General features: G+C 38.0%; 1 protein-coding gene across 3 annotated transcripts in view; it reads right to left on the reverse strand.

Moving 5' to 3' along the window:
* Positions 1–26288, reverse strand: part of MYO1D (myosin ID) — a 396161-nt gene that overhangs the window by 263362 nt on the left and 106511 nt on the right. For all 3 annotated transcript variants that reach the window (XM_051992392.1, XM_051992391.1, XM_051992390.1), the window contains exons 2-4: positions 9859–10067; positions 2514–2607; positions 1094–1259 (exon numbers count right to left, since the gene is read on the reverse strand). In XM_051992392.1, coding sequence (XP_051848352.1) covers positions 1094–1259; positions 2514–2607; positions 9859–10067 — 469 coding nt within the window. The remainder of the gene's footprint in view (positions 1–1093; positions 1260–2513; positions 2608–9858; positions 10068–26288) is intronic.

A 26288-nucleotide genomic window follows, 5' to 3' on the forward strand; every position in this document is an offset into this window, starting at 1 on the left:
TCTAAAGAAGTGATGACCAGAATATGGCTTTAAACAAATGTTTCTTCAGAAGGATTTTCTATTTTTATTGCATATATAAGGCCAATTGGAGAAGCTAGGAAACCCTTTGGAAAATACGATGATAATACTCAGCCTTTTATGTCCTTCTCAAGGGATTCTGATAATGCAGCTGTGCCCCATCTGGCAGAGATTCAATCTAGACAAAATGGCGATTATGCTACTATGGAGTGAAGCAGGAAACTTCTAAGGGAATGTGCTGGGGGATCATTTTCCACCCCAATCTGAAAGAAGACATCAGGAATGCTAGGACCTTACCTTCCTATTCCTTGTCACTTTTATTTCACAGCATAATTCAATGCAGTCAGATAGGTCTATAAAGTGTTATTTGATCTATAAAATCAGGGTATTAGAGTATATGATTTTCGGGCTGAATGATATCTTTTTTTCCTGGTAATCATGACTGACTTAGTTACTCTGGCTAACAATTTTCCCCAAAGGGAGGACATGCACAGTCTTTTGAAAATTTGGCCTTACAGTCACATGGATGGAGTAGGATAAAACATATTTGCAATTTTTATTAAATACAAAACAATGTCAGGACTAAGATTTCTTTTTCAATAAGTCTACAGCAAACAATAGTGAGTAAATGGAAAGCAGGCAAAGAAAATAATAAGGTTCCAAAAGTATTAAATAAAAACATGGGAAATGGTGGTTTGCAATCATTAGAAAGATTATGACATTTTTGTATATAACCTCTCAATGTGATCACTTGCACCTTACCCAAAATGCAGGTCACAAGTCTGAAAGCATGAAGAATAAGTGGAAAAGAGAATATTTATCTCTGTAACATGTCAGCATCTTCAAACTTGATATTATACAATAAAAAAGCTAATTTTTAAAATGCAGGAGAGAAAAGAGTCTTCTGCCATGAAGGAAAGCATTAACTAGCGGGAAGGAAAGGAAGGAAAGAAGATAGTATAAGAAACTACTTTTAAGCAGTAAAAGAAACATATTATGTTAGGAAAATGACATTAGTGGAGATTAAACATGAATTTGAAATAACATTGCTGTCAGAAATTTGGTACATTTTTACCTTCTCTAGTAAGTAATTATTTATGTGTCCTCCTATGGGATCCCCTTTGAAATCAAAGTTGATATCCATATACTTTCCAAACCTGCTGGAGTTGTCATTACGGTTGGTTTTAGCATTTCCAAAGGCCTCCAGTACACAATTGGATTTCAGTAACATATTCTTCACCCTTTAGCACGCAGGAATGAAAAGACATAGAGATAGCTTAGATATGTGTTTATTAAAAAAGCCAAACCTAGACACTGCCTCTTAAAAAAGTCTGTTTGTTCAGTCTTTTCCGCTGTGTCCGACTCTTTGTGACCCCATTTGGGTTTTTTTTGGGCAGATATGGGAGTGGTTTGTCAATTCCTTCTCCAGTTAATCTCCCAGATGAGGAATTTGAAGCAAACAGGATAAAGTGACTTGTCCAGGATCACACAGCTATTAGGTGCCTAAGGCCAGAGTTGAATTCAGGAAGATGAAACTTCCCAATTTCTGGTTTAGCATTCTATCCGCTGAGAATAATAGCCTAGAAAAGAAGTGATATGGTGTGCTATTCAGATCGAACTCTGTGTATGTCTGGTTATTAATTAATTGATTGATTATTAATTAATTGCTAATTAAATGCACTGACTTCCAAATTTATGTTAATTTTACTCCCCTAAATAAAATCCCTCCTCAAAGGGCAAAGATTTGCTACAGCTGGGGATATTCAAAAGAATATTCTAAAAATCTCTACAGGGAATTTTCTAAAAACATTCTGAGTATTAGCAGCATGTAGGAATGTCTATAGCCTCCCGAGATAGCTAATTGGAAAGGAAAGCTTAAGTAGAAATTTTCATCCTGTTTATTTACCCCCAAAATGAGTAGCTTTCTTCCAATGAACTCTTCTGAGTGATGTCCAAAAGGCACAGAAAAGAGCCTGGGGTCTCAAAGCCTATGTTAACACATCTCAGACTCCATCAGCTCCTTCCAAGCCGTAAAAGCTTTGAGGACCTTTCCAGCAATAAACTGTATGTCTGTCATCTCAGGACCAGCCATGCTAAGTTTTGAGAAGTGCATTACAAGTTGGCAGTGTAGTGGGATGAATAGAAAGAGTCGGTACATCTGGATTGCTTTGCCTCTGACATAATTCTGTCTTAGAGATTTCAGGAAAGTTGTTTAAGCTTTAAATACCCACTTTGTAGATGAGGAAAACAGAAATGCAGAGAAGTTTGGAAACTTGATTCAGAATCCACAGTTAAATAATAGACCAAAGATTTGAACATAGTAATAGAAGATACCACCCAATAAGACTGAAGTGGCTTGGTTGTCAACAGATAATTATTGAATGTCTGAACAAAATTTAAAGATATAAGGTTAGACCAAAAAATATAGGTGTATGATTGCTTGAAAAGTGAAAGACCATGTGTGCTTGATACTAATGTACTGAATATACCCTTACCTTTCAACCTCTGCTCTCTGGCTGGGATTCGTGATGGCGGCAATATACTGCATTATATATTTACTGGCTTCAGTTTTCCCAGCACCACTTTCACCTAAAATAAACCCATAAACATGAATTATACAATACATCATCATTCAAGCTCAAAGCAGTAACTAAAATATTATAATATATATTTTAAAAAACACTCTAACATTATCATTGATCACTTAAGATGACTGCCTTTCTCACTCATACTTAGGTGGGCTTTGAAATATTTTATTCCTTTGATATAATGTTTGATTTCCTATAGTTTTGGAAAGAATAAGTCATTATAAAAAATACAAAATTAAGATTTATAAGTTTTTTTGGTTCAAAACAACAAAAGGTCTGAAATAAGCTTTTTAGTTTGAAAGATGGTTAACTCTGACTGCCAATCAGGTGGAATAGAAACATTTTAAGGATTGAAAAGTCATTCACTGTTAAGATCACTAACTTAAAAGAGAATTTTAAACAGAAGGGAGGGAGGGAGGGAAAGAAGGAAGGAGGAAGGGAAGGAAGGAAGGAAGAAGGGAAGGTAGAAAAGAGGAAGGGAGGAAGAAGGGAGGGAAAAAAAGAAGAGGGAGACAATATGATTCTTTTAGATAATAAAGGGGAAGAATAACATTCAGTAGTTTCAGGAAAGAAAGAGTTGAGATGTTAGGGAGTTATAACTAGGAGTGTGTAATTAAAAAAATACTGAATTAGGAATCTGAAGATGTGGGACCTGATTTGGGCACACTGACCTCACCCAGCTGTTTGTCTGACCTTGAAGGAGATGACACATTCTTTCTAAGCTTTAGTTTCCTCAAAATCAGGATAATAATAACTGCCCTACCTTCTTTCCATGGTTGTCTTGACAACCAAATGAGATAACAGATGTGAAACCACTTTTAAAAGCATGAAATGCTCCATCGATATATAATGTTATTACTATTAAAAGCAATTTTCAGTTTGTAGAAGATTCATAGGTATCCTATGAATATAGGAATCCCAGAGTGTTATACTGTACCCAAAGGAACAACTGTTCCAAATACAAAATGCCTACTTTTGCCTACTTTTGATTCAAAGCTTCTCTTTTCAACATATGTACATATGTATGCGTATATATATATTCTCAATTCTTTAATTACATCTGTGTACAAAGCCTCTAGTAAATGGAGACCTCCCTTTTTAGTACCATATAGCTTCAGACCACAGGCATCCCCTGCTTGATGGTGGTATAACCAAAAACACATTGTCAGAGGAAATGATGTGATGGGAAACAAGTCATAGAAACCATATTATAAAACAATGACCAGTTAAGCAATATTACACTGGAATAGTGCGACTTTATGGTAAGAGTTAGTTATAATATTGCGGTTCATCCTTCATTTCCCAAGAGGATCAAAGATATCACAGTTGATGAGTGACACATGAATTATTTTTAAGCAAGGCAGAGTTGCACAAAGTCATCAGCCTCCCTTTTCCAGTGGCAGGACAGAAGTCAAGATGAGTGGGGAATCCCCAGGATTCAGGGGATGACCTTGGCGTTTTTGCTGGCTAACCAATCCTAAGCACACTACAGAAACCTGTTCTAGCCACCTTCACGGCCACTGGACACACTGTTCTCATTTGCCCGTCCTGCCAGAGGAAGTCTTCACATGGTCGAGTAGACATCTCCCTACCTCAGCAAGAAGTCTGGGGCTTGTTGGTTATCCTTGACTTGATTTACCCTTTTAGCCTAAACATTTTTGCCAGGATGGAGCCACTGTGCAGGCTGAAACTTCTTGGAGCCACAAGTAAGAGTTGGGAGAAAGATGGACACCAAAGGTGACCTGAAAAAGCTCAGCAAATCTTCATACCAAAGATTCTAATCATCTCCAACACTATTATAATGTATTGATGACATTATTGCGAGATACTGTTTGTCAGGGAAGCCTTATGGCATATATTCATACGTTGCTAACCAGTATGTCTCCACTTCCTACAAGGGAAGGCCAATAACTCCCCATTTTTAGCTTATCTCCCAACAAGGGAAAACCTATCCATTCACAAGAAAAGGGAATTAACTCCACTGCTATAATTCCTGAAAATTTCTAATGGTAAATCCTGGAGTAAGAAGGGTTTCCTATCTGAGACTATGAATATAAAGGAAAGGAAACCTTGGACACAATGAAGGCAGGAGAAGTAGAAAGACATCAGTAAGTTGCTGGGGAAAATCTTAGTTTAACAGAAAAATCCATACTTGTATAACCTTACCTCAATATGACCATTTCTTGACTCCTCTCATCACATATATGAAATTGATGATTTTTATTATTTTTTACATGATAGATGAAAGTTAGAAAATCAAAAGTTAGGAGAAGAGAGGAAGAAATAGAGTAGGATAAAAATGACATGATGGGCAAGTCCCATTAAGGTAGTCAGACTTCCAGGTTTTGTTGGGACAATCCATTTTAAGGACTTACATGACACAAGTATCCTAGAAAATGACCTGGGCTTAGATAGATTTCCCTGGGGCTTTTATCTGGACACAAATTGTGATATGCTACAGATTTATTAAACTTATCACATCAAAACCTTAAGCTGGAATAGGGTAATTCACAAATGGTTCACAAATAAAGAATGTTGGGTCCTGAGAAAAGGAATTCCTTTTTAGTTTTTAGTTTAATCACTTTGCTTTAAGAAAGTACAGGCTTTGCATCTAATATTTTTCTCTCTATGTAGATATATCTAATATTTCTGATAAACAAGTATATATAATTAAGAATCATTTCCCAATATATGGTCAGAGGATATGAACAAACAGTTCTAAAATGACAAAATATCAATAATCATGGGAGATTGCTTCAAATTGCTCATAATTAGACAAATGCAAATTAAAATAACTCTGAGATTTTACCTCATACTCAAAAAATCAGCTTTATTATTAAAGGGGATGTGAAATGACAGGCAAACTAACATACTATTGGTGTAACTGTGAATCTGTCTACCTATTCTGAAAAGCAATTTGGAATTAGGCTTAAAAGAAATGACTGAAATGTCAATACTCTTGTATTACAAATATATTTTCTAAGCATATGTCACAAAGAGATCAAGGACTGAAAGAAGGGATCTATATAGACCAAAATATTGAAGCATTATTTTTTGTGAAATCAAAAAGTGGAAAACAAAATGGAAAGCTAGAAATTGAGGAATGAATGAACAAATGTTTACATATCAATATAATATAGATTATTAATGTGCTGTAAGAAAAGACTTAAGTGAAGAAGAACTCAGAGGGGCGGGGGATTAAAATGGGTTGATTGTGAGTGAAGCAAGGAGCATCAGAAAAGTAATATACACAATGACAATAATGTAAATGGAAAGAATAAAAAGCTGAAATTAAAAAAAAAAAACACACCATGTAATGATAATGACCAAACTTAGATTCAGGAGAAGAGGTAAGAAAATTAATCTCTGTCCCCTTCATTGCAAAAGTTAGAGATGATGGGCATAGAACCAACCTAATCAATTGATCAGTCAATAAGCATTTATTAACCACCTGTTATTCTAGTGGTTCTCAAAGTATGGTCTAGAGAATCCTGGGGATCTCTGAAATCCTTTTAGAGGGTCTACAAATTCAAAAATAGTTTTTATTTCCAATATGGTAGATGTTTATAAATATAACCCGGATAAACAAAACCGCTTTGGAGAGATCCTCAATAATTTTTAATAGGATAAAGATACTGAAAACAAAAGTCTGAGAACCACTGTGCTATTCATTTAGTATTTTGCCAGATGCTACAGATACAAAGATAGAAATGAAATGGTTTCTGGGCTCAAGACAAGATTATATATAGCATATAGATAGAATGAATGCAAGATAATTTGAGGAGAAAAGAAACTAGTAACTGGGGGCTAGAAGGGGCCTAATATAGGAATTATCACTTGAGCTGAGTTTTGAAGAAGCTTAATGATTTTACGTGAGGTGGGTGCTGGTTCAAAGGCTGAAACAGCAGGAAGGCTAGTTTAGTTGATTCAGAGTGTTTAAGGAGAATAGTATGTGATAAGAAATGAAGTCTCAAGTCAGTCTGTAACATGCTTTCTACCAGACAGAGGAACTTGTACTGGATACTAAAGTAAGGCAGAGTCAGTGGAATTTAGCAGGGAAGTTAGTGACAAGATCAGAACTGTGCTTTAGGAAAATTACCTTGGTACCTGGGGGAAGATGGGTTAGGGGAAAAACTTGAGATAGACAGATACACCGGGAGAGTACTGCACTCAAACAAGTGAGATGTGATAAGAGTCTGAACTAAGATCTTAATGTAAATAGAGATATGAGAATAGATTTTGAAAAAAATATTATGGAGGTAGAGTCAACAAGATTTGGTAACTTTATTTCTTCTTTACTATCAAGGTCACCATTATCTTTCCAATCATCAGATTTGCAGACAAGGAATCATCCTCCACTAGTCATTCTTTTTTACCCCACATTATCTAATCAGTCACCAAATCTTGTTGAGTCTACCTCAGTAACAGAAATTTTTTGAAAAAGAAGAATATGTGGAGATGAGTTTTGTTTTGACTATGTTGCCTTGGAGGTATCTATAAAATATCCTGTTGGGAATATCTAATAAGCAGTTGGCTACATGGGATCTGAGATCTCAGGAGAGAGGTTGGGGCTGGATATGTAGAGGTGAGAGTCATTTCCATAGATATGATAGTTAAATCCATGGAATTTGATGTCACTATATGAGAAAGTATATGTGGAGAAAAGGACTAAGGACAGGGCCTTGGGGAACATGTCTCATTAGGAGGAATGGTAGAAATGACAATACAGCAAAGGAAACTGAGAAGTGGACAGTTTAATAAGAGACCCAAGAGAAAGAAATGACAGGAAGATCCAGAGAGAACAGGCTTCCAGGAAGAAAGGGTAGTAAGTGGCATTAAATGCGGAGAAGTCAAGGAGTATAAAGATTAAGAAAAGAGCACGAGATTTGACAATTAAAAGAACATGACTTCAGACAGAATATTTCAATTGAGTAATGAGGTAAAAAAGTTATAGGTTGAGAAGTTGAAAAGAGAAAAAAAAGTGGAACAGAAAGCTTTTTCTAGGAGTTTGTATGTAAAAGAACAGGTAGATCTAAGATGATAGCTTGAAAGGATGGAAGTGTCAAATAAGAATTCAAAAAAAAAAAAAAAAAGATGGGGGAGATTTGAACATGTGGAATGTAGCCCAGAGAAAGCAAAAAGTTAAAGGTGGGCCAGAGAGGTGGTGACAATATAAAGGAAATGGGAAGGGATGGGGTAAAGGATGTATGTATGTGTCTGTGCATGATGGTCTCTTTGAGTATCTTGGAGTGAAGAAATAGACAGAGGGCTGAGGAAATAGAGGGACCTGAAGATTAAGGGAACATCCCCAGAAATGCTTCAGGTTTCTGGTAGAAAGGCAGGTAGAAAGGGATGGAAATGAAAACTGAGCTTGGGAGTGAACTCTGGGAGAAAGGAAGTAGAGTGACGTGGGTTCCCAGATGCAACTGGGTCAGATGCAGCTGATAGGTTCATTGACTTTGTTGAACTATATTTTTTATATATAAACTTCCCTCTTTAAAGTAAATCTTTACTTTACTTTACTTTACAATTTACAATAGAGATGGTCTATTAGGCTAAAGTGAGAGACAAGGAATATATTTGAAAATATATGTGACATAACAACAAAATGTATTTATATGGGAACAAAGAACTTCAAAGACCAGGATTCTCTGGTGTTCCTTCCCTGTAATCAAAGCTCTTCTTAGGACTATAGTAATGGGGGAAAGAGGGTGGCACAGAATACCAGATCTAGAGTCAGGAAGATTCATCTACCTGAGTTCAAATCTGACTTCAGACACTTACTAGTGGGGAGATAATGCTCAAATCATTTAACCCTGTTTGCCTCAGTTTCCCCATCTGTAAAATAAGCAGGAGAAGGAAAAGGCAAACCATGTCAGTATCTCTGCCAAGAAAATCCAAAATAGGGTCAGGAAGAATCAGGCATGACTGAAAATGACAAATGGGAAAAGTTTAAGCTTTTCTTTGAAACTGTGTATTTCCCCAGTGGCAACAGCCATGTGGCTCAATCTGGAGGTTTATGAAGAAGGCAAAAACTTCTTCCATCTTACTTCACTGCCTTTCTGGTCCCAAATTGGTTAATCAAAAATATGGCAACTTCATATGAGTGAGATGCCACAGAAGTGAGAACACACAGAAAAGGATTAGTGCTGGACTTTCTTTATTATTCCAGAGAAGCAAGCATATGTCTAGACAAGCATCAGCTAAAAGTAGGCAGCCATTACTGAATGACAACAAATATGACTATTAAAAATGTTTTGGGTTTACTTAGTTTATACAGTAATATTTTCCTTCGTCCAGGTCCATCTCCTTAATAGAAAGTTATTGAGATGGCAGGAAAATAATCAATAAACCACAAAATAAATTTTGTGCCTGGATAATAATTTATATATTTATTGACAGCCTTCCAATTGGAAACATTCAGATTTAACCAATTCTTCTATATATGGTTCTTATATTTTTTAAAAAAGTTTTATTGGTGCTCTCTTTCTACATTTCATTTATTTTCTGACATACCCTTACTCTAGTCTTCCATCCAGTGAGAAGCAAAAACACAAAACAAATAAAGAATAGTTCAGTAAAATCAATCCATTAACTAAACTTGATGGCATTCCATACCCATAGTCCCCCACTTCACTAATAAAGGGATGGATAGATGTACATCTCCTCATTTTTTCTCAGTTTTGTTTCCTTATTCTGTTTAATTTGTTACAGATGTTATTTATACACACATATGTATATATGTCTATATATGGAAATGTGTGTATGGTGGTTGTTTCTCAATCTCAAAGAAAACCAAAATGACAGAGAAAAAGAGAGAGGGGGAAGAGAGAGAGGGAGAATAGTAGGGAGGAAGGGAGATAGAAAGGGAGGAGAGAGAGAATGAATGGCTATGATCTACAAATAACAAAACAGTAGATATCATCAATAGAAATTATAAGTATGTAGATATAAATGTTTTTGTGAAATAAGACTTCTTTACCTTTTGGGTATATCATGGATCCCTTCTGATGAAGCTCACAGACCCTTCTCAGAATGTTTTTAATGTATCAGACAAAATACATAGAATTATAAAGGAAACTGAAATAAATATCAAAATTGTCACAGACCTTAAGTTAAGACCTCTTAGTGTATAATAATATGGTATTAAAAACCATAAAATAAAATGGAACCGACACGGATTGTACTTGTGTAAACATGTATGGGATAAACACAAAGAAATACGAGAGGCAAGCCCTCTTCCCCAGTGTACCTGATATCACAATACAAGTGTCTTTTGATCGCCTCTTCATTGCTTTGTAAGCAGCGTCAGCAATGGCAAAGAGATGAGGCGGCCTTTCATAGAGCTCACGTCCTTTATATTGTTCAATTGTGTCTCTTCCATAGATGTTCAAGGATTTATATGGGTTCATAGAAACGACGACTTCTCCAATAAATGTGTAGATGCGTCCTTTTTCAAACCTGCAGTAAAGATGTCAAAGAAAAAGGAAGCGTTAGCTGTAATGGATGCCTTTTCTTTCATATATGACTATTTCTCTCATCTTGTCCTACCCAGGGATACCAGGAACTAGCTCTTGGCTGGTCCCTCTCGCCTGCGCTACAGTCCCTGTCTCCAACTCTCTGTTGGACAGTTCGGCCGGGATATCTTTCAGGCATGTCAGACTCAACATACCCCAAAGAGAATTCATTATCTTGCTCATCAAAAAACTTGCCCCTCCTCTTAACCATTATTTCTTTTGTGAAAACCAGGATTTTGTTTTTTTCTTTCCTTGATGATATGAAATACTTTGGTACCAGCCTGAGCCCCTTGTTAGAATATATATTTTTAAAATTCATTTTTGAAGAAAATGCTAATTATTAGTTAGATGTTAGTGCAAATATAGATAGAAATTTTTCCCATTCAAATTCATGAACAATTTGAATTCTCTCCATGGACCCCAGGATAAGAATTATTCTAACCTTATTAGAATATTATTCTAATCATTCAGGTTTGCAAAGTAGCTGGAATCCTTGGCTCTCACTGCCCTTTATATCCAGTTGCTAAGTATTATTGATTCACCATCACAACATCTCTCTTCTTCCCAAATCCTGGCATCATGCAGCTCTTGTCTAGACTATCGCTTCTGCTTCCTGATCAGTCTCCCTTGTTTTGCTCTCTCCTTTCCAATCCATCCTCCACAATCACCCAATTAATACAGCTGAAGCAACATCTGACTCTATTACTTCCTTGCTGATAAAACTTCCATGGTTCTCTATCCTTCCAGGCCAAAACAAATGTCTGTGATCAGTAATAAAAAATATAACAACAACAACAAAGCAGGTATTTACAAAGTGTTTTCACATATATTATTTCATTTGATCCTTACAACAGCCTCGGGAGGTGGGTACTTATTATTATCCCCATTGGATGGGGACAGTGAAGCTAGGAGTTATGGAACATAATCTTCTTGATTATAAGGTCAATATTCTGTCCACTGTGGCATCTGTTACTTAAAATTCTTTACAATTTGGCCCCGGGAAGATTACATATCACAGTTCCTCGCACATACGGAGTATCAAACATACAAGCCTACTTGCTATAGACCATTCAGGACACTGGTCTCCAAGCCTCTGCATAGGCCATCCCTCATGTGTGGAATGCTCTCTATCCTCAACCTCTGCTTCTTCGGTCCCTTAGCTCCCTTCAAAACTTACTCAGAATCAAGAACATTGAATCTTTCCTGATCCTTCGCTTACCCTTGCTGTGCCCCATCTGCCCAAATTGTATTTGTTTGCATATTATTTAGTTATCTCTATTCCTGGTGTCTCTCCTTAGTAAGCTCCCTGAGGCAGGAATTGTTTGATTTCCATCTTTGCATTTCTAGTGGCAAGCATCTTGCCTAGCACAGAGTATAATATGCTTAAAAATAAGTGCATAAATATAAACACATTAAATAAACAAATGTAAAATATATGCACAAACTGTATGAAACTAACAAAGTCAAATTTAAAAATCTGTTGAAATGAATTTATATTTCAATTGACTCAGAACATCCTTTGAGAATCAGTGGTTGCTCTTTCTCGTCACACAAAATTAGGGAGCAAAGTCAGTAGAGTGTAAATAAGACAGAAGAGGAAGGTGACCAATCATTTGGAAGATAGGGAATTCCTATTCCTAAAACAGAAGGGAGAAGTCACGAGAGAAAGAATAAATTCTCTCAAGTAAAGAAACCATAGTGGAGAAGTTAAACGACTTCTGGAAAGGAAGGTTACAGGAATTAAAGTTAGCTTGGAAATTTATTCCAGAAATCACTGGGGACAGTGAGGTGGCAAAGTGGATAAACTACCCGTTCTACAGGAGGACCAGAGTGCAAATCTGACCTCAGACATTTACTAGCTGTGTGACCCTGTACAAGTCATTTGTCACTGATTGCCTCAAAAAAAAAGAAAGGAAGGAAAAAAAAGAAAAGAAAAAAGAAAAAAGAGAAGAAAAAAGAGAAGGAAGGGAAGGGGAAGGGAAGAAAAATGGGAAAGGGAAGGGGAAGGGGAATGGAAGGGATATTAATGATATTAGTGATTTGCTTCTGGCTACACAGGGAATGGCAGAAGGATTTTTGAACACAGGTCCTTCCACTGCAGAGCCATTGCTCTGGAATACTCCTCTTATTCCTACACTCATTCCACACCAAACAGATATAAGTTCTTACCTACAGATGTACGTACCAAGCCCCATACTAATAAAGAAGTACGCCCATGTGAAGAAATATCTAGGAAAAACCCCATAACTTTCAATCACCCATACCCCTCCCACATTGACATGTACTCCTACATACACATACAAATTGCTACACAGTCCACATGCACCCACACACACACACTCATAGGAGAACTTGGGGTTGCCACATCCTCCTCACAGCATGAACCTCTGTCGAGACTCCCCTATAAACTCCCTTGCTGTCTGGTCCGTACCTCTCTTTCAGGGATATCAGTGGTAATTAATCATTTTAGATTAAAAGTAGGGAACCTCAAACCTCCTTTCAGCTCTTCCTGAGCCTCAGGTTACAGGATCTAATTTAGAATAAGAGTAAACAGAGATGGTGAGAATGTCAACTAAGAAATTAGAATCAAGATTTTCATCCACTGATATAGTCAGTCCACCTCTAGGTAATCAAAATCATTAGCTACCTATTTATATTCATTTGCAAATGTCATTTCTCCCCACATACTGTTCTGTTTCCTTAATTAAGATCAGAATTCCTTTATAACTTTTTCTTGCCACTTTCCTTCTCTCCCCATCCAAAAAGGCTTCTAATAAATGCTGTTCTAGCTACTTAAATGTCAGCACTACAAACACATCTTCACTATTGTGTTTATGCCATGAATTTATGATAATTCAGGCTTTTGAGGTGAGGTGATAGTTATTCAGCTTCCTTACTTGGTAACCAACTCAAAAATAGGAACTTAAAAAAACTCCTCTCTTCAAAGGAAACATAGCGAATGAGAATAATGAAATAAACTTGATTCACTTTCTATATTTCCTTCTATCAGACGATAAGTGGTCTTAAAATAGGAGCAATAAAGAATTGATAACTTGAGCATCTTGAAATCTATTACCCAGATGGGAAGAAAGACTAGCCCTGTGATTCCATTGATATAGAGAACTCCCTCCATCAATGCAGGTGGGCGGTTTAGAGCATGTGAGCTAGTGCACACAGTCAGGCTGTGACTTGTCCAGAGCCAGAGTCAGTGTGTGACAGAGGTAGGATGGGAATGCAGTTCTTAGTGGCTCCCAGACCAGTTCTCCATCTATCTGCTACACCAGTGACTCTCCAAATTTGGTCCAGGGATCCCTGGGGGTCCCCAAAGCCCTTTTAGGGGGTCCAGGAGGTCAAAACTATTTTCATAATAATAAGATGTTTGACTTTCTAATACATTAATAGATGTTGCTCATATAAACAGAAGCTCTTTGAGGTCTTTGATAATTGTCCTTGATAAATGTCCAAATGGCCTAAGCCCACAAAGTCCGAGAACCATTGCATTGTGTACACCAGGCTGCTTCCATGACCCAGATATTAGGGGGAAAATGCAAGAGCCAGTTCTTCAAATGAGGGAACAAGACACTCCACTTCACACACACAAGACTTGGAGTTAAATAGGGGTTCCGGTTCCAACTCTGCCATTAATTAGCGATCGGACCAATATCGGATCACTTCCCCTCTCTGGGCTCAGCTTCCTTGTTCGCAGCTGGAGAGGGAGGGATGGTGGGGGATCGGATGACAGTTAAGTTCTTTCCAGCTCTAATAGTCTCCAAACCTAGGAGGAGCTCCTGGGGAATCAGTATCTATAGGACATATGTAAATATAATACACAGATATGCTGTATGCACAGGGCTGCCCTCTGGATGTCCTCTACAATGACCCAGCAACTATCCTGGAAACAGATGCCAGCCCACCCCATGGCCTCTTCCTCTGACTGGACGGCCCTTCCAGAACCTCTATTCCCGGCCATCCCCGACACCCACATCTCATTCCTTGCCAGGCTGCCTTCACTGCCCTGGACTTGTTTCTTCCTCTCTTTCCCCATTTCAACTTTCATTCCCCCTCTTCATCTACTAGAAAGTAAGCTGGAGGATAGGGATGGTCTTTCTTTCTGCAGCACTTGGAAACGGCACCTTTCTATCACATTAAAAAGTACTTAATACCTGCTTGTTATTGATCACCTGCAGACCTGAATTTAAGCCAGAGCCACAGAGGGAAATAGATATCAAATTAACTACACCGTGCTATAGAGTGCCGAGTCTGAAGTCATGGAGACTCAGCTTCCTGAGTTCAAATCCAGCCTCAGACACTTTCTAGCTGAGTGACCCTGGCCAGGTCACTTAGCCCCGTTGCCTCAATTTCCCCATCTGTAAATGAGCTGGAGAAGAAATGGCAAATCGCTCCAATGCTAAGAAAACAAGTGGGGTCATAGTTGGACTGGATTAAAAATGGCTAGCCCCCAACCCTACCAAAACAACAACAAAAAGCACATTATAGAGAAATAGCAATCGTCTCCTAAGCACCCATTTTATTCCTAAATTAAAACTATATTAAGTACCCTTAGATGTTGCTACAATTATTATCACCACCACCATTAGAACCCAAGCATTAACAGATTAAATAAGATCACAAAGAGGATGTTATCAGTAAGGAAAATGTCCCAAATTCTCAATGTCTTTAAAACTTTAAAAACGCTTGGAATTGATTTTCCTGAAATTCTGGAAATGTTTTTAATGCACTCCCAACTAAGGTTAGCATTAGAACTGCCACTAGATGGTGCCCAGGTACACTTTATAAGAATATAACTTTATTTATTCACTTGCATTTTGATAGCTTTAGGGTCAAATATCATCTCTCGCTGAGCAGCTATTTTGTCATCAGATAGTAGAGTATCCAAGCCAGCAGGAGCACACAGCAAGGATGGCTGCCCTCCCCAGGGGCTTATTAAGGAAAGTTCTTTCCACAAACTCTCTCAGTAATTCCTTTGTGCTATAAACCCTGAAGCAAATATAACTCCAAAGAGTTAAGGTTAGTTCAATTGTGATTAACATAACAATTAAACTAAAGCTTCTCTATAAACATTTTATGCAGTTAAAGTTGCTTTGAAAAAAAAAAAAACACCCCCCAAATGCCAGCTTATTAGGCAAGTAGATTTCTCTACAACTATAAAAATGTGACATCAAATGAAATATATGGTTATTTAATGGTGAGGGGAACATCCAGACATCCTTTTACAATGAGCTCTTATTAGGTTCACCTCTGATATTCTCATTTATTCTCTGGATTCAGTTCAATTAAACAAACATTTAGTGCCCACTTTGTGCAATGGATTGTTCCGGCCTGTTTTTATGACTGAATTCCAGTATCTTCAATGCTCCTGAATTAGTTAGGTCAGTTATAAAGTGATCATTCAGTATTAAGAAAATTGGTCCATGTTAGGAAACTTGGATTCAAAGCCTGGTTACTGTGGGCAGGTCTCTTCATTGCTCTGATCTAGAGAGTGGAGATGTTGGACTCCTAAGATGTCCATCCCAACCACACTATGGTAGGATATAATCATCCCAAAGAGTTCTTTCTCTCAATAACACCTCAGGCGGCTAGAGAGTTCACTAAGACTCAAGAAATGTTTCTTAGGTAAGTACTCTGGATGAAGACTCTATGCAGGGCAATGAAGTTAGAAACCCAGCTCTGTCAAATGACAATGAACAAACTGATTATGGTCAATGATCTAATGATATCTTTGTACTGAGGACAAAAGGGAAATAAATAGTAGTTGGCTTTGAAGGGCAAACATTTGATGGAGGAAACTCTAATCAAGTAAATAAAAGTACATACATACGTACAAAGTTTATAATATAATTTTGTTTTTAAAAACAGGCAATACCTACTTGACAAGTATAAGATTTATTGTTGTTGAGAGGCAATGGGGTTAAATGACGGTGTCATAAATCAAGTGTCTGAGGATGGATTTGAACTCAAGTCCTCCTTGTGCCTCAAATATAAGATTTTAAAAAGCATTTTCATCTCAACAATCTCAGAGAGTAGGGAGGTCAAATAGCATTTCATCTTCATTTAATGGGAGAACATCCTGAGGCTCGAAGGAGTGATTTGTGGACAGGTGGAGTTGGCGCTGTGATTCAAACCCAGGAATCTCTTGGCTATATATCCAGTGACTCTCTCGTTAATATAATGAAATGAGCTACTGAAATGTCAGATAAGACAAGTGCTGTTCTCAAGATATTAAGCAATATAACAGAGGTGGGAGATAGACACATTCACAAATAACAAAGCAAGCCAGCATGTTTTAAAAGCCTACTGTATCCCAGATACTAGAGATACAGCAAAACAGACCCAAAACTCAATCAGCTTACAGATGAATTACAGTAGAGGGCACAAAATATATGTATATAAAAAACCGGATACTGGAGATAAAAAAAGCCAAACAGACCCAAAACTCAACCAGCTCAGAGAAGAGGGCATAAAATATATGTATATGGGTATATAAAAACATGTAAAGCAGATATCAGATGAGCTTCAAGGGGAAAGCCTGACTGCAGAGGGGCCCAGGAAGTGCCTCAGGCCAAAGATGGCCCAGTGGAGTCTGGAAGGAGACAGGAGGTAGACCTGAGGAGGAAGGGCCAGGAGAGGGGGTCAGAACAAAGGCATAGGGATGTCATACTACGTTAACAGCAGTTAGTACCCGTGTGGCTGGACCACAGTGTACATAGAGGAAGGTGTGGAAAGTTTCAAAGGTTGAGTAGGGCTAAGTTTAAAGAGTTTCCTAGAGGAAAGAGGGAACCATTGGAATATGTGAAGGAGGGTAAATTTTAGGTGACACAATCAGAGCTATACATCACAAAAATCCCTTTGTTGGTTGTGTGGATGATGGATCGGAGGGAGGAGAGACTAGAAGCAGAGAGCCCAATTAGGAGACTATTATTATAGTTCAAGGAAGAGGTAATGAAAGCGTCTGGAGAAAAAAGGAGAGAAGGAAAGAGGAGATATGTGAGAAATTTGTAAATGCAGAAATCACAAGACTTGGAAAATGATTGGGTATATGGGGTCTCAAATCTGGATGACCAGAAAAATAACGGTGTTCTTCAGGGTTTTAAGGAAGTTCAGAAGATGAGTGGATATCGAAAGATAATGAGTTGTGTATTAGACATGCTGATGGGCATCTTTATCAGCCATGAAGTTTGAAATGTCCAAAAGGCAGTTAGTAAGTTAGTGCTATGAGGCTGGAGCTCAGTGGCTGTCTGTCTGTCTCTGTCTTTTTCTCTTCTGTTTCTGTTTCTTTTCCCCTGGCAGCTGAAGCATTGAGGCGAAGTCCAGAAAGCAAAAGTGCAGCAAGGAAGATGATGAAAAAGTATGTAGATATGCTGGATAACTTGCCATCTAGAGGAGGGAAGAGGGGAAGGGAAGAAAAAATTTGGAACACAAGGTTTGCAAGGGTTAATGTTGAAAAATTATTCATGCATATATTTTGAAAATAAAAGGCTTTAATTAGAAAAAAATGTAGAGAAAAAAAGAGCAAAGACAATGTCATAAGACTCAGGGATCCTCAAACTATGGCCCACGGGCCAGATGCAGCAAAAACTGAGGACGTTTATCCCCCTAACCCAGGGCTATGAAGTTTCTTTATTTAAAGGCCCACAAAGCAAAGTTTTTGTTTTTACTATAGCTGAGGGACAGTGAACTGGCCCCCTATTTAAAAAGTTTGAGGACCTCTGTGACTTAAGTGATATCCACAAGGAGTGGCCATGACTTGGGTGAAGATCCAACCCAGAAGATTGAGAAGGAGCAATGAGACAGGTGGGAGGAAGACCAAAAGGCAGCAGTGTTGTGATAACCCAGAGAGAGCATCTGGGAGGAGAAGGTTGCTCAAATGCTGTAGAAAACTCAAAGAAGGATGAAATCTAAAAAAAGATGATGAGAGATCACTGGTAAATTTGGAGAAAACATTTCAGTTGAAGGATGAAGTTAAAAGCCAGATCACTGAGGGTTTAGAAAAGAGTAAAAGGAGAGGGACTGAAGACAAGGCAATGAAGACAGCTTTTCTGAGGAATTTGGCTGACAAAGGAAGGAGAGATGTAGGATGATAGCTGGCCAGAGAGAGCTATAACACAAGGGAGAGTGAGATAACTGTAAAAGACTGGTCCAAGCCAAGAAGCCTGAGAAATTAGAGGAGAGAGAGATTGTTTTCATATGGGAGAATCAGAGGTGGCTACAGAGAGGAAGCACCTGATCTGTGTCTTGGAAAAATAATAATAGCGTTTATGTAGCACTTGAAGGTTTTCATGTTACACAAGTTATCTTATTTTATCCTCACAACTCTGTGCAGTAGGGGCTATTACTATTTCCATTTTACAAATGAGAAAACTTAGTTTGAGAAGTTAAATGACTTCCCCCGACTCACACAGGTAGTAAATGTCAGAGCAGTTTTGAACTCGGGTCTCCTACATTTATCAAGCACTCATCCATGGTGCTATCTAGCTGTCTAGAACAGGGAAAAGGATGAGAGTGACTTCAAGAGGTGTGTAGGACCTGGAAGAAATAGAGCAGCTGCAGGAAGGACCTGCCATGTTGGGGAGATGAAGCAAGAAGGACTCTGGGGGAAAAAAAAAGATGGAACTAGAAGGGAGTTTTGTGTTCCCTTGGATTACCACAATACCTCACACAGTAAGGTTGGAGATCAGAGGAAAAAAAAGCAAAAAGTCCATTAGCAAGATTATTTTGCTAAAGCTGGACTAGAAAAGCTCATAGCCTTAAAGGTTTACAACTAGAAGGGAGCTTGGAAGTCACCAGCAGCTTACTGCTTTAAAGATGGAACATGGATTTTAAAAATCTAACTAGAGAAGGCAGTGTATATACATACATACACACATATTTATCTATGTATGTATATATGTGTGTATTTAAAATAGTTAAATTTTGTTGTAAAAATTGTAAGCAATATAGAAACTTTTAATAAGGAAGGGTCTGGAGTAACCAGATTTGGAGCTGAAGCTGAAATTTGAAATGGGAAGAGAAGAGAAGGAACTCCATTTTACATAAATAATCTGATTTTAGGGATAGGAGGGGACCTGAGCAAAGATGCTGTGTAGGTCAGTGAGGAGCCCTCCTTCCCTATAGCGGAGTTTTTGTTGGGGAACTACAGATGAAAGGGTATGGTCTTAATACTAGCCATTCCGTTTCCTAAGCCTTGCCCAGGGAGAGATGGAGAAGTTTAGCAGCAGTAGCCTGGGCTCTACTTGGTGATGAATTTGTTGGCCATGACAATTCATGAATCAAAATAAAACAAAACCAAAATCACATAAAGAAATGAATACATTCCCCCCCTTCCCCCCCCCCCCCATCTCTTTAGTCCTGGAATCAGGAGTAGGGTGGGGATAGGGTGGAGAAGATTTGTTCCCAAAGTGATGATGGCAGAGAAAGCCAAGTGTTGAAGACTATCAATGTTAAATGTTGGTTGCTGAAACCCCAGATTGGTGCCCTTTGAGTTGACATAGCCCTGGAGGAGCTGAATCATACTAATCTTGACATTCTCACAATGAATGAGGATATGACATGAAAGCAAATTTCAGCAAAATAAGATGACTCAGCTTCTCCTTGCAAAGGCAAATAAAGGAGTTGGTGTTGCTTGCAATAGACTTCAGCATGCCTTCGGATAGTTTAAAAGGGTATGAGATCTGAAGGAAGTAAAGGAAGAGGTAGGGAAAATCTACTAAAAACTAACTAAAAAGGACTAAAAAATGAACTGAATTCCTATCCTGCCTCCGACACTATGTAATTCTGAGCAAGTCACTTAACTCCTTTCTATTTCAGTTTCCCTTCCACATCTAATGGAGAAATGGAAAAAGCCAAAGGCTCTTGTAAAACTACTCAGGAGGCTCAAAACCACTTAAATATTTTCGACAATTTGCAAATAGGGAGGTGAGAACCAAACAGAAAATTGGAATTGACTATCTATGACAGATAAGAAACAATTGGTTACTGACCACAGCATTTCCAGGATTAAATAGAAACTCTTTTATTGGTATTTAAGATCTTTTATGGCCCAGATTACTTTTCCAGGTTTAGTGAATGTGCCTTCCTTTCATAAATTCTACAAGGAGGGAAAGATCCTTCTTGCTGCTGCTTATGATCAATATTTCATTTCCCACTCACTTCTGATTCACTTATACTTTTTAGACTCTCTAATTCAAAACTCAGTTCAAGTGCCACCTTCTATGCAAAGTTTTCTCTGATTCCTTTAGCTTCTCAGCCCCACTACTCATATAAGAAATTCTTTGTATTCATTTCTCTGTATACCTGTTGCTTTTGATAGAATATCAGCTCCCCGACATGGGGTTCCTTTCTTTTCTGTGGTCCCAGCACGATGTTTGGCACAAAGTAAGTCCATAATAAATGCATTTTGACTGACTAAAGCAGGAGTTATTTCAGACTGAGCTGTCTTGTGTAATGAGACCATTGACTTATTAAGATAAAGATCAAAATCAATACCAAATTACAAGAAAGAAGATGTGAAGATATTGCATGCAAGTAAAACAGGTAACTCTAGCCTAGTTTATAAATAAGCTATTAATGCTGAAAAATGGGAAACAGATAAAGAATATTTATCAGTTATTCAGTTTAATTGATGTAAATCAATCACCTCAACATGGCTGCCAAGGTACCACTAAACAAATAGCTGATTTCTTTGCAAATGGAGAGATGGAGCAGTGAAGGACTAAATTGCTATTTAGAATATAAATTCATATGTAAAATCCTATGGAAGGAGGATCTTAGAGCAATATCACCTCATAAAACCGTGAGAAGCAGGGAGGTGAAAACAAGGTTATAGATAGACCCAATAAGTCACAGAACTCTAACAGCATCTAACTTCTAACTTTCTACATTCAGTCCTCCTCTCTCTCTTGAGTTCTAGTCCTATATCTCCAGATACCTTTTGAACATCTTTATTAAATAATTCACTAAATAAACATTTATTAAACACAATGCCAGTCACTGTTAGGCAATGAAGAAACAAACAAACAAACAAACAAAAAAGGCAAAAGTCAGTCCCTGCTTACAATCTCATGGGAGAGATAACATGCAAACAAATATATAAAAAGCAAGGGATAGACTGGATAAATAGGAAACAATTGAAAAAGAGAAAGAACTAGAACTCAGAAGTGTTGGGGAAAAATTCTCATTCCATAGGCATTAAAAACTCAGCATGGCCCCAGAGGTCATCCCTAGTCCAGTCCTTAAACTTGACAGATGATCTATACTGAAAGCTATTAAATGAAATTAGATTGTTATTTATTATTTTTTAAAATTTCGCTTGCAGCTCCTCTTAAAATCTAGCCCAATGTTCTACACACAGAACATTTAATCAATGCTTTATCAATGAATTCACCTCCCAATAGATAATCTAAACATAGTCTCATTCTCTAGACAGTACTGGAATAATCTCCAGGAAATAAAATTTGGGTAAATTATATATATGTGACTAGAATCTCCTTAAGGATTGGAAACTGGTCAAGGAGGAAGAAACATGGGAGGTAAGGGCTTAGTCTGAAAGAACAGAGATGAGCCATGATTGTGACAAGGTCAGCACCCTAATAATAAGTCAATCCCGGTGATAACCTGTGGACCTCTGAGAGACAAGGGCTCTTTGGTGACCAGATTGGGAGCTGTCTAATCCAGGCATTATTAGCTTAGGTGATAACTGGGCTTAGGTGATAACTGGGTCTGAAACTGGAACTCCACCAAAAGATCTAGTCACATTACTACAGAAGGAAATAAAAGAAAGAACAGAAATTGCAGTTAACTTATTGGAGGTCATTTGGGATATGAATAATAGGCTCTAAGTACATAAGGAACAAATTTAGAGGAAGGCATTGGTCACTGGATGCAGGACTGGTTAAAAGCCCAAGTTATCTGAGAGACTAAGATATTAAAACAGACCTTGAAAGAACATATATCCAAAAGGAGTCTAATCACACAGAATATTATGGTATATAACCCTAGACTAGAACAAAACTCAAACACACTATTTTCAAATTGCAATGAGTGCCATACAATGAATTTTGCTTTGAGGGCTCTTTTCTTTATTTCTTACCTACCCTTAATCACTGAATGGGTGTTGCCTCAGACACACTGACACCTGGGAGAAATATTACTTAATAAGACCAAGTTCTCCCCTGCACCTTGGGCCATCTCTGGTCCTCTTAGTTTATATGTGACCCAGAAGACTCTGGAGCAGAGAGGGAGGCTGGTGACCTTGCCCAGCCCTCCCTCACTTAATCCAATTCACTCACAAGCCATGACATCCCCTTCCTGATGATGTCATGGTTCTTTTAGAAGGACAAACAAGGAATGAATGAGGAGATTGGTAAGCTTAATAAATGGGAAAAGATGACTGCTTATTCAACCACTCATATTTCCCATTCCTTGTTTTATCATCTCCCTTCCTGCCCCTCCCTGAATTTTAAATAATGAAAAAGAACAGACTGAGCTACTAACACAACCCAATTTAGGTTGATCTCTACTATGTCAATGGCACCATTTGTTCAATATCTTAGAATGCCCAACTATTCCACCTCCCTGTTACTAAGCATAATGCATGGGAATAAAGAAGTCCAGGAGATTTGTTACTTATATTAATTCACTAACTTGATTTTGGTTTCAACTGGTCAGGGGGATGATGTGTGTTAAGTGAGGGACGTAGGGGTGGGCAAGGCAGGAGGAATTTGAAAACTAGTTATCTGAGCACCAAATACAGAATTTAATGTCACTGATATATGGAGGAACTCAGATCTTTTATCTTTATTTGATAGATCTAAGGAAAGGAATCGAGAAATGTGTACTCAGATAGAAAAAAGGAAGGACAGAAATACAATCACAGGGACAGCAAGATGGTACAATGGACAGATTAAAGAGCCTAGTGGTGGTAAGACTTATCTTTGTGAATTTAAATCTGAGCTCAGATACTTGGTAGTGTGTGACTCTAGGTGAGTCACTTATCTCTGTTTGCCTCAGTTTCCTCATCTGTCAAATAAGCTAGAGAAGGAAACGGCAAACCTCTCCATTATCTTGCCAAGAACATGACAAATGGGATCATGAAGGGTCCCCTAAGAAAACCCCAAATGGAGTCATGAAGAATCAAATTTGAATGCAAAGGTGCAACAATAACATAAGAAACACTAGAGAGTATTTACTCAACTGAGATCCTAGCAAGCCTTTCCCAAGGTCACCCAGCAAGAAAGTGGCAGAGCTGGAATTCCAGCTTCAGCTTCAAAGCCCCTCGTTCTGCCCTTTGCTGCCTCCATTCCAACTTGTTCAGCAATCACTCTTTTATCATTAATAATTCCTACCTCTTTTGAAAACAGAAAGAGGGAATTCACCCAAATTTTCAAGTAAGCCCCTTGAAAGAGCTGCTGAAAAACACTAAATAGGAATATCATAAAAGGAATAGCACCTCTATCTCCTTGTCTCTAGGGAAGTTGTGCTTTCTTAGGCTTTTCAGAGAAGTGGAGTTAGTCATTTTTATTCCCAGAGCAAAGGGAACTACCATCATTGCCCATCCCACTAGCTGGATGGTTTTTCTTCCATGTCCAACCCGCTACTGCTTTGCTCCTTCATTCATCATGGCCATGGAGTACACGAGGTCCTTGAACCCCTAACTCCTCCCAGCCAGGCTTCTGACTCGCAGGTTCAGATTTTCTAAACTTGGCAAGTTCTCTTCTAGATGCTCTCTCCCCGCAGTGGAATGTAAGCTTCTTGTTTCTTTCCCTTTGAATCCGTATGCCCAGGCTAGTAAGTGCTTAATAAATGTTTTTTGCCCACCTGGCTGCCTGAATACCAAGCACCCCCCTCAGCCTTTATTCCAGCTCTCCTTCTTCCTCAAGCTATCTAGACCTTTGGGCCCTTTGCTATACCATTTTAGGTCATCCTGAGATAGTGGATAGAGTTCTGTATATAAACTAAGGAAGATCTGGTTCAAGTCCTGCACAATCGGATCCTTCCTAGCTCTGTGATTTACAGGTCATCAACTGTCTTTGAGTCATAGACAACTTTGTAAGACTGATCTATTATAAAAGGGGATGAGGCTGATTCTCATAAGGTGTTTGCTCCCTCGGAAGTTCCAAGAGCCTTAATTCAATATAACAGTCCGGGCATTTCCTTTCTTTGTGTCCCCAGTGCTTTGCACAGTGCCTGCCACATAGTAGGCCCTTAATAAATGCTTACTAACTTGACTTAAAGAATAGTTTAAGAAGTTATGTGAGAGTTGAAAAATTAGCCTATTTCAAAAGGACAGTCTCAAAACAGGTTTAATGTTTGAGGACCCAAGACTTTGACCCTTTCCTTCCTGGCTACATCATTGTGCAACTTTCAAAGCTGGACTCTACTTTTAACTCAGGTTCAACTCAACATCCCCTTATCACTAAATTTACTTCCTACATACCTCACACATTTTTGAACTATTTGAAGATATGCTTAAGTCTATTACAAGCACAACATTTAAGCTCCATATTAACCAGTAAACTGTAATTAGTCTTAAAAACTGCCCCAGGGTTAAGGATAGATAGTTAATACAAACAGAAATAAAATTACTACAGTTATGACCACTGTATGAGTCACTTGAACAGAAATTATTTTCACTCTTAGCTCTGAAAGTTGGTTATAAAAATAGGAAATGTTAGGTGACTACCGAGTGGGGTAGGTGCCAGAAGGAGTAAGCAATGCCCTGGGCAAAACAGTAGATCTGTAGCTTGAGCAGAGTAAGAAAACAAAGACAAAAACATAGGGAAGGGATGAGGAAGGAGCAAAAAGTTAGGAGGAAGAAAAGAGGAAAGCAAGAGAAAGTTAAATAATCAATATCAACCAACAGGATGGTTTCAGGTGGTGGTCCACAGAACTCTTTGTATGTACCTGGATCTATTAAAAATTAAATTACATTTTTTCAATTAACAAAAATATAATTTTTCACCTACCTCCTTCTTCGTACCACTGAGAAAGAGAAAAAAGGAAAAACAAGTGGTCTTCAAGAGTTTTTGTGGCCTAACTATTCCTCTAGTCTGCAGCCAACCTGGCAAGTAACCTCTGCATTTAATTATACTGATCCTCAGACAACAGTCTGATGCATGGATATCATGGGGCTTCATCCAATATGTTAAGACTTGAGAAAACTTGAACATTGTTGGCCTGGCTTTCAAAACTCCAAAGAACCATATATCAGAAAGAGGCAGTGGAAAAGAGCTCTAGTACAGTTTATGCCCATTCAGAACTCATAAGTCATGAAGCTCTACTTGTTATTCTTAATAATATTATTGAGTAAATAGAGGGTATCTAGTATACAGGGAGAAGAGTGATGAATTCAAAATGATGTCAAGAGAAATGGATATAAAGGAACTGAGAAATCTTTACCCAGAAGGGAGGAGATCTGAGAGGGACAAATGCTAGGGACACATATGTTTCAAGGACTGTCAGGGGTAAATATATTAGGTTTATTTTTATGTAATTGTAGAGGGTAGTAGAACTAGGACCAGTGAGTGGAAGTTAGGACAAATTTGGATTCCAGAAGACAGAACTCTTATGATTGGAAATAACCAACAATAGAATGGACTACCCTAGAAAAATCGGGCATTGAAAGTTTTAGGGAAAAAAAAAAACAACAACAAGATGATTGTCTGTAAGGAATGCTGTAAGAAAATCTGTGCAGTGGGTAAGAGACTGCATTAAGTTTTCCTGATTATTATTATTGCTAATAATAGTAATAACAACAACTAGTATATATAGCCCTTTAATGTTGACAAAGTGTTTTACCTATGTTATTTCATTGGATCCTAAATCATCTCCATCTTTCAGATGAGGAAACAGGCTGACAGAGGTGAAGTGAGGTAGGAAATGACTACCTTGGCAGGATTTGAAATCAAGTCTTCCTAACTACAAATCAAATACTCTATTCATTGTACCATTTAGCAACCTTGTATGAGCAGGTATAAATGGAGGAGGAGAAGGAGGTCTGTATTATTTGAGGATGTTTTAATATGACATTGGATAGGAAAGAAGTCAGAAGAAAGGTTACTAGGTCATAGTGTCATAAAAGTGGTGGTCTAGGCTGATGGTTTATTTTTTAAAGAAGATGTCATCATTGTCTTATATTACATATATGGAG

Source organism: Antechinus flavipes, chromosome 4 (genome assembly GCF_016432865.1).
Source record: "Antechinus flavipes isolate AdamAnt ecotype Samford, QLD, Australia chromosome 4, AdamAnt_v2, whole genome shotgun sequence".
In the NCBI taxonomy this organism is placed as follows: Eukaryota; Metazoa; Chordata; class Mammalia; order Dasyuromorphia; family Dasyuridae; genus Antechinus; species Antechinus flavipes.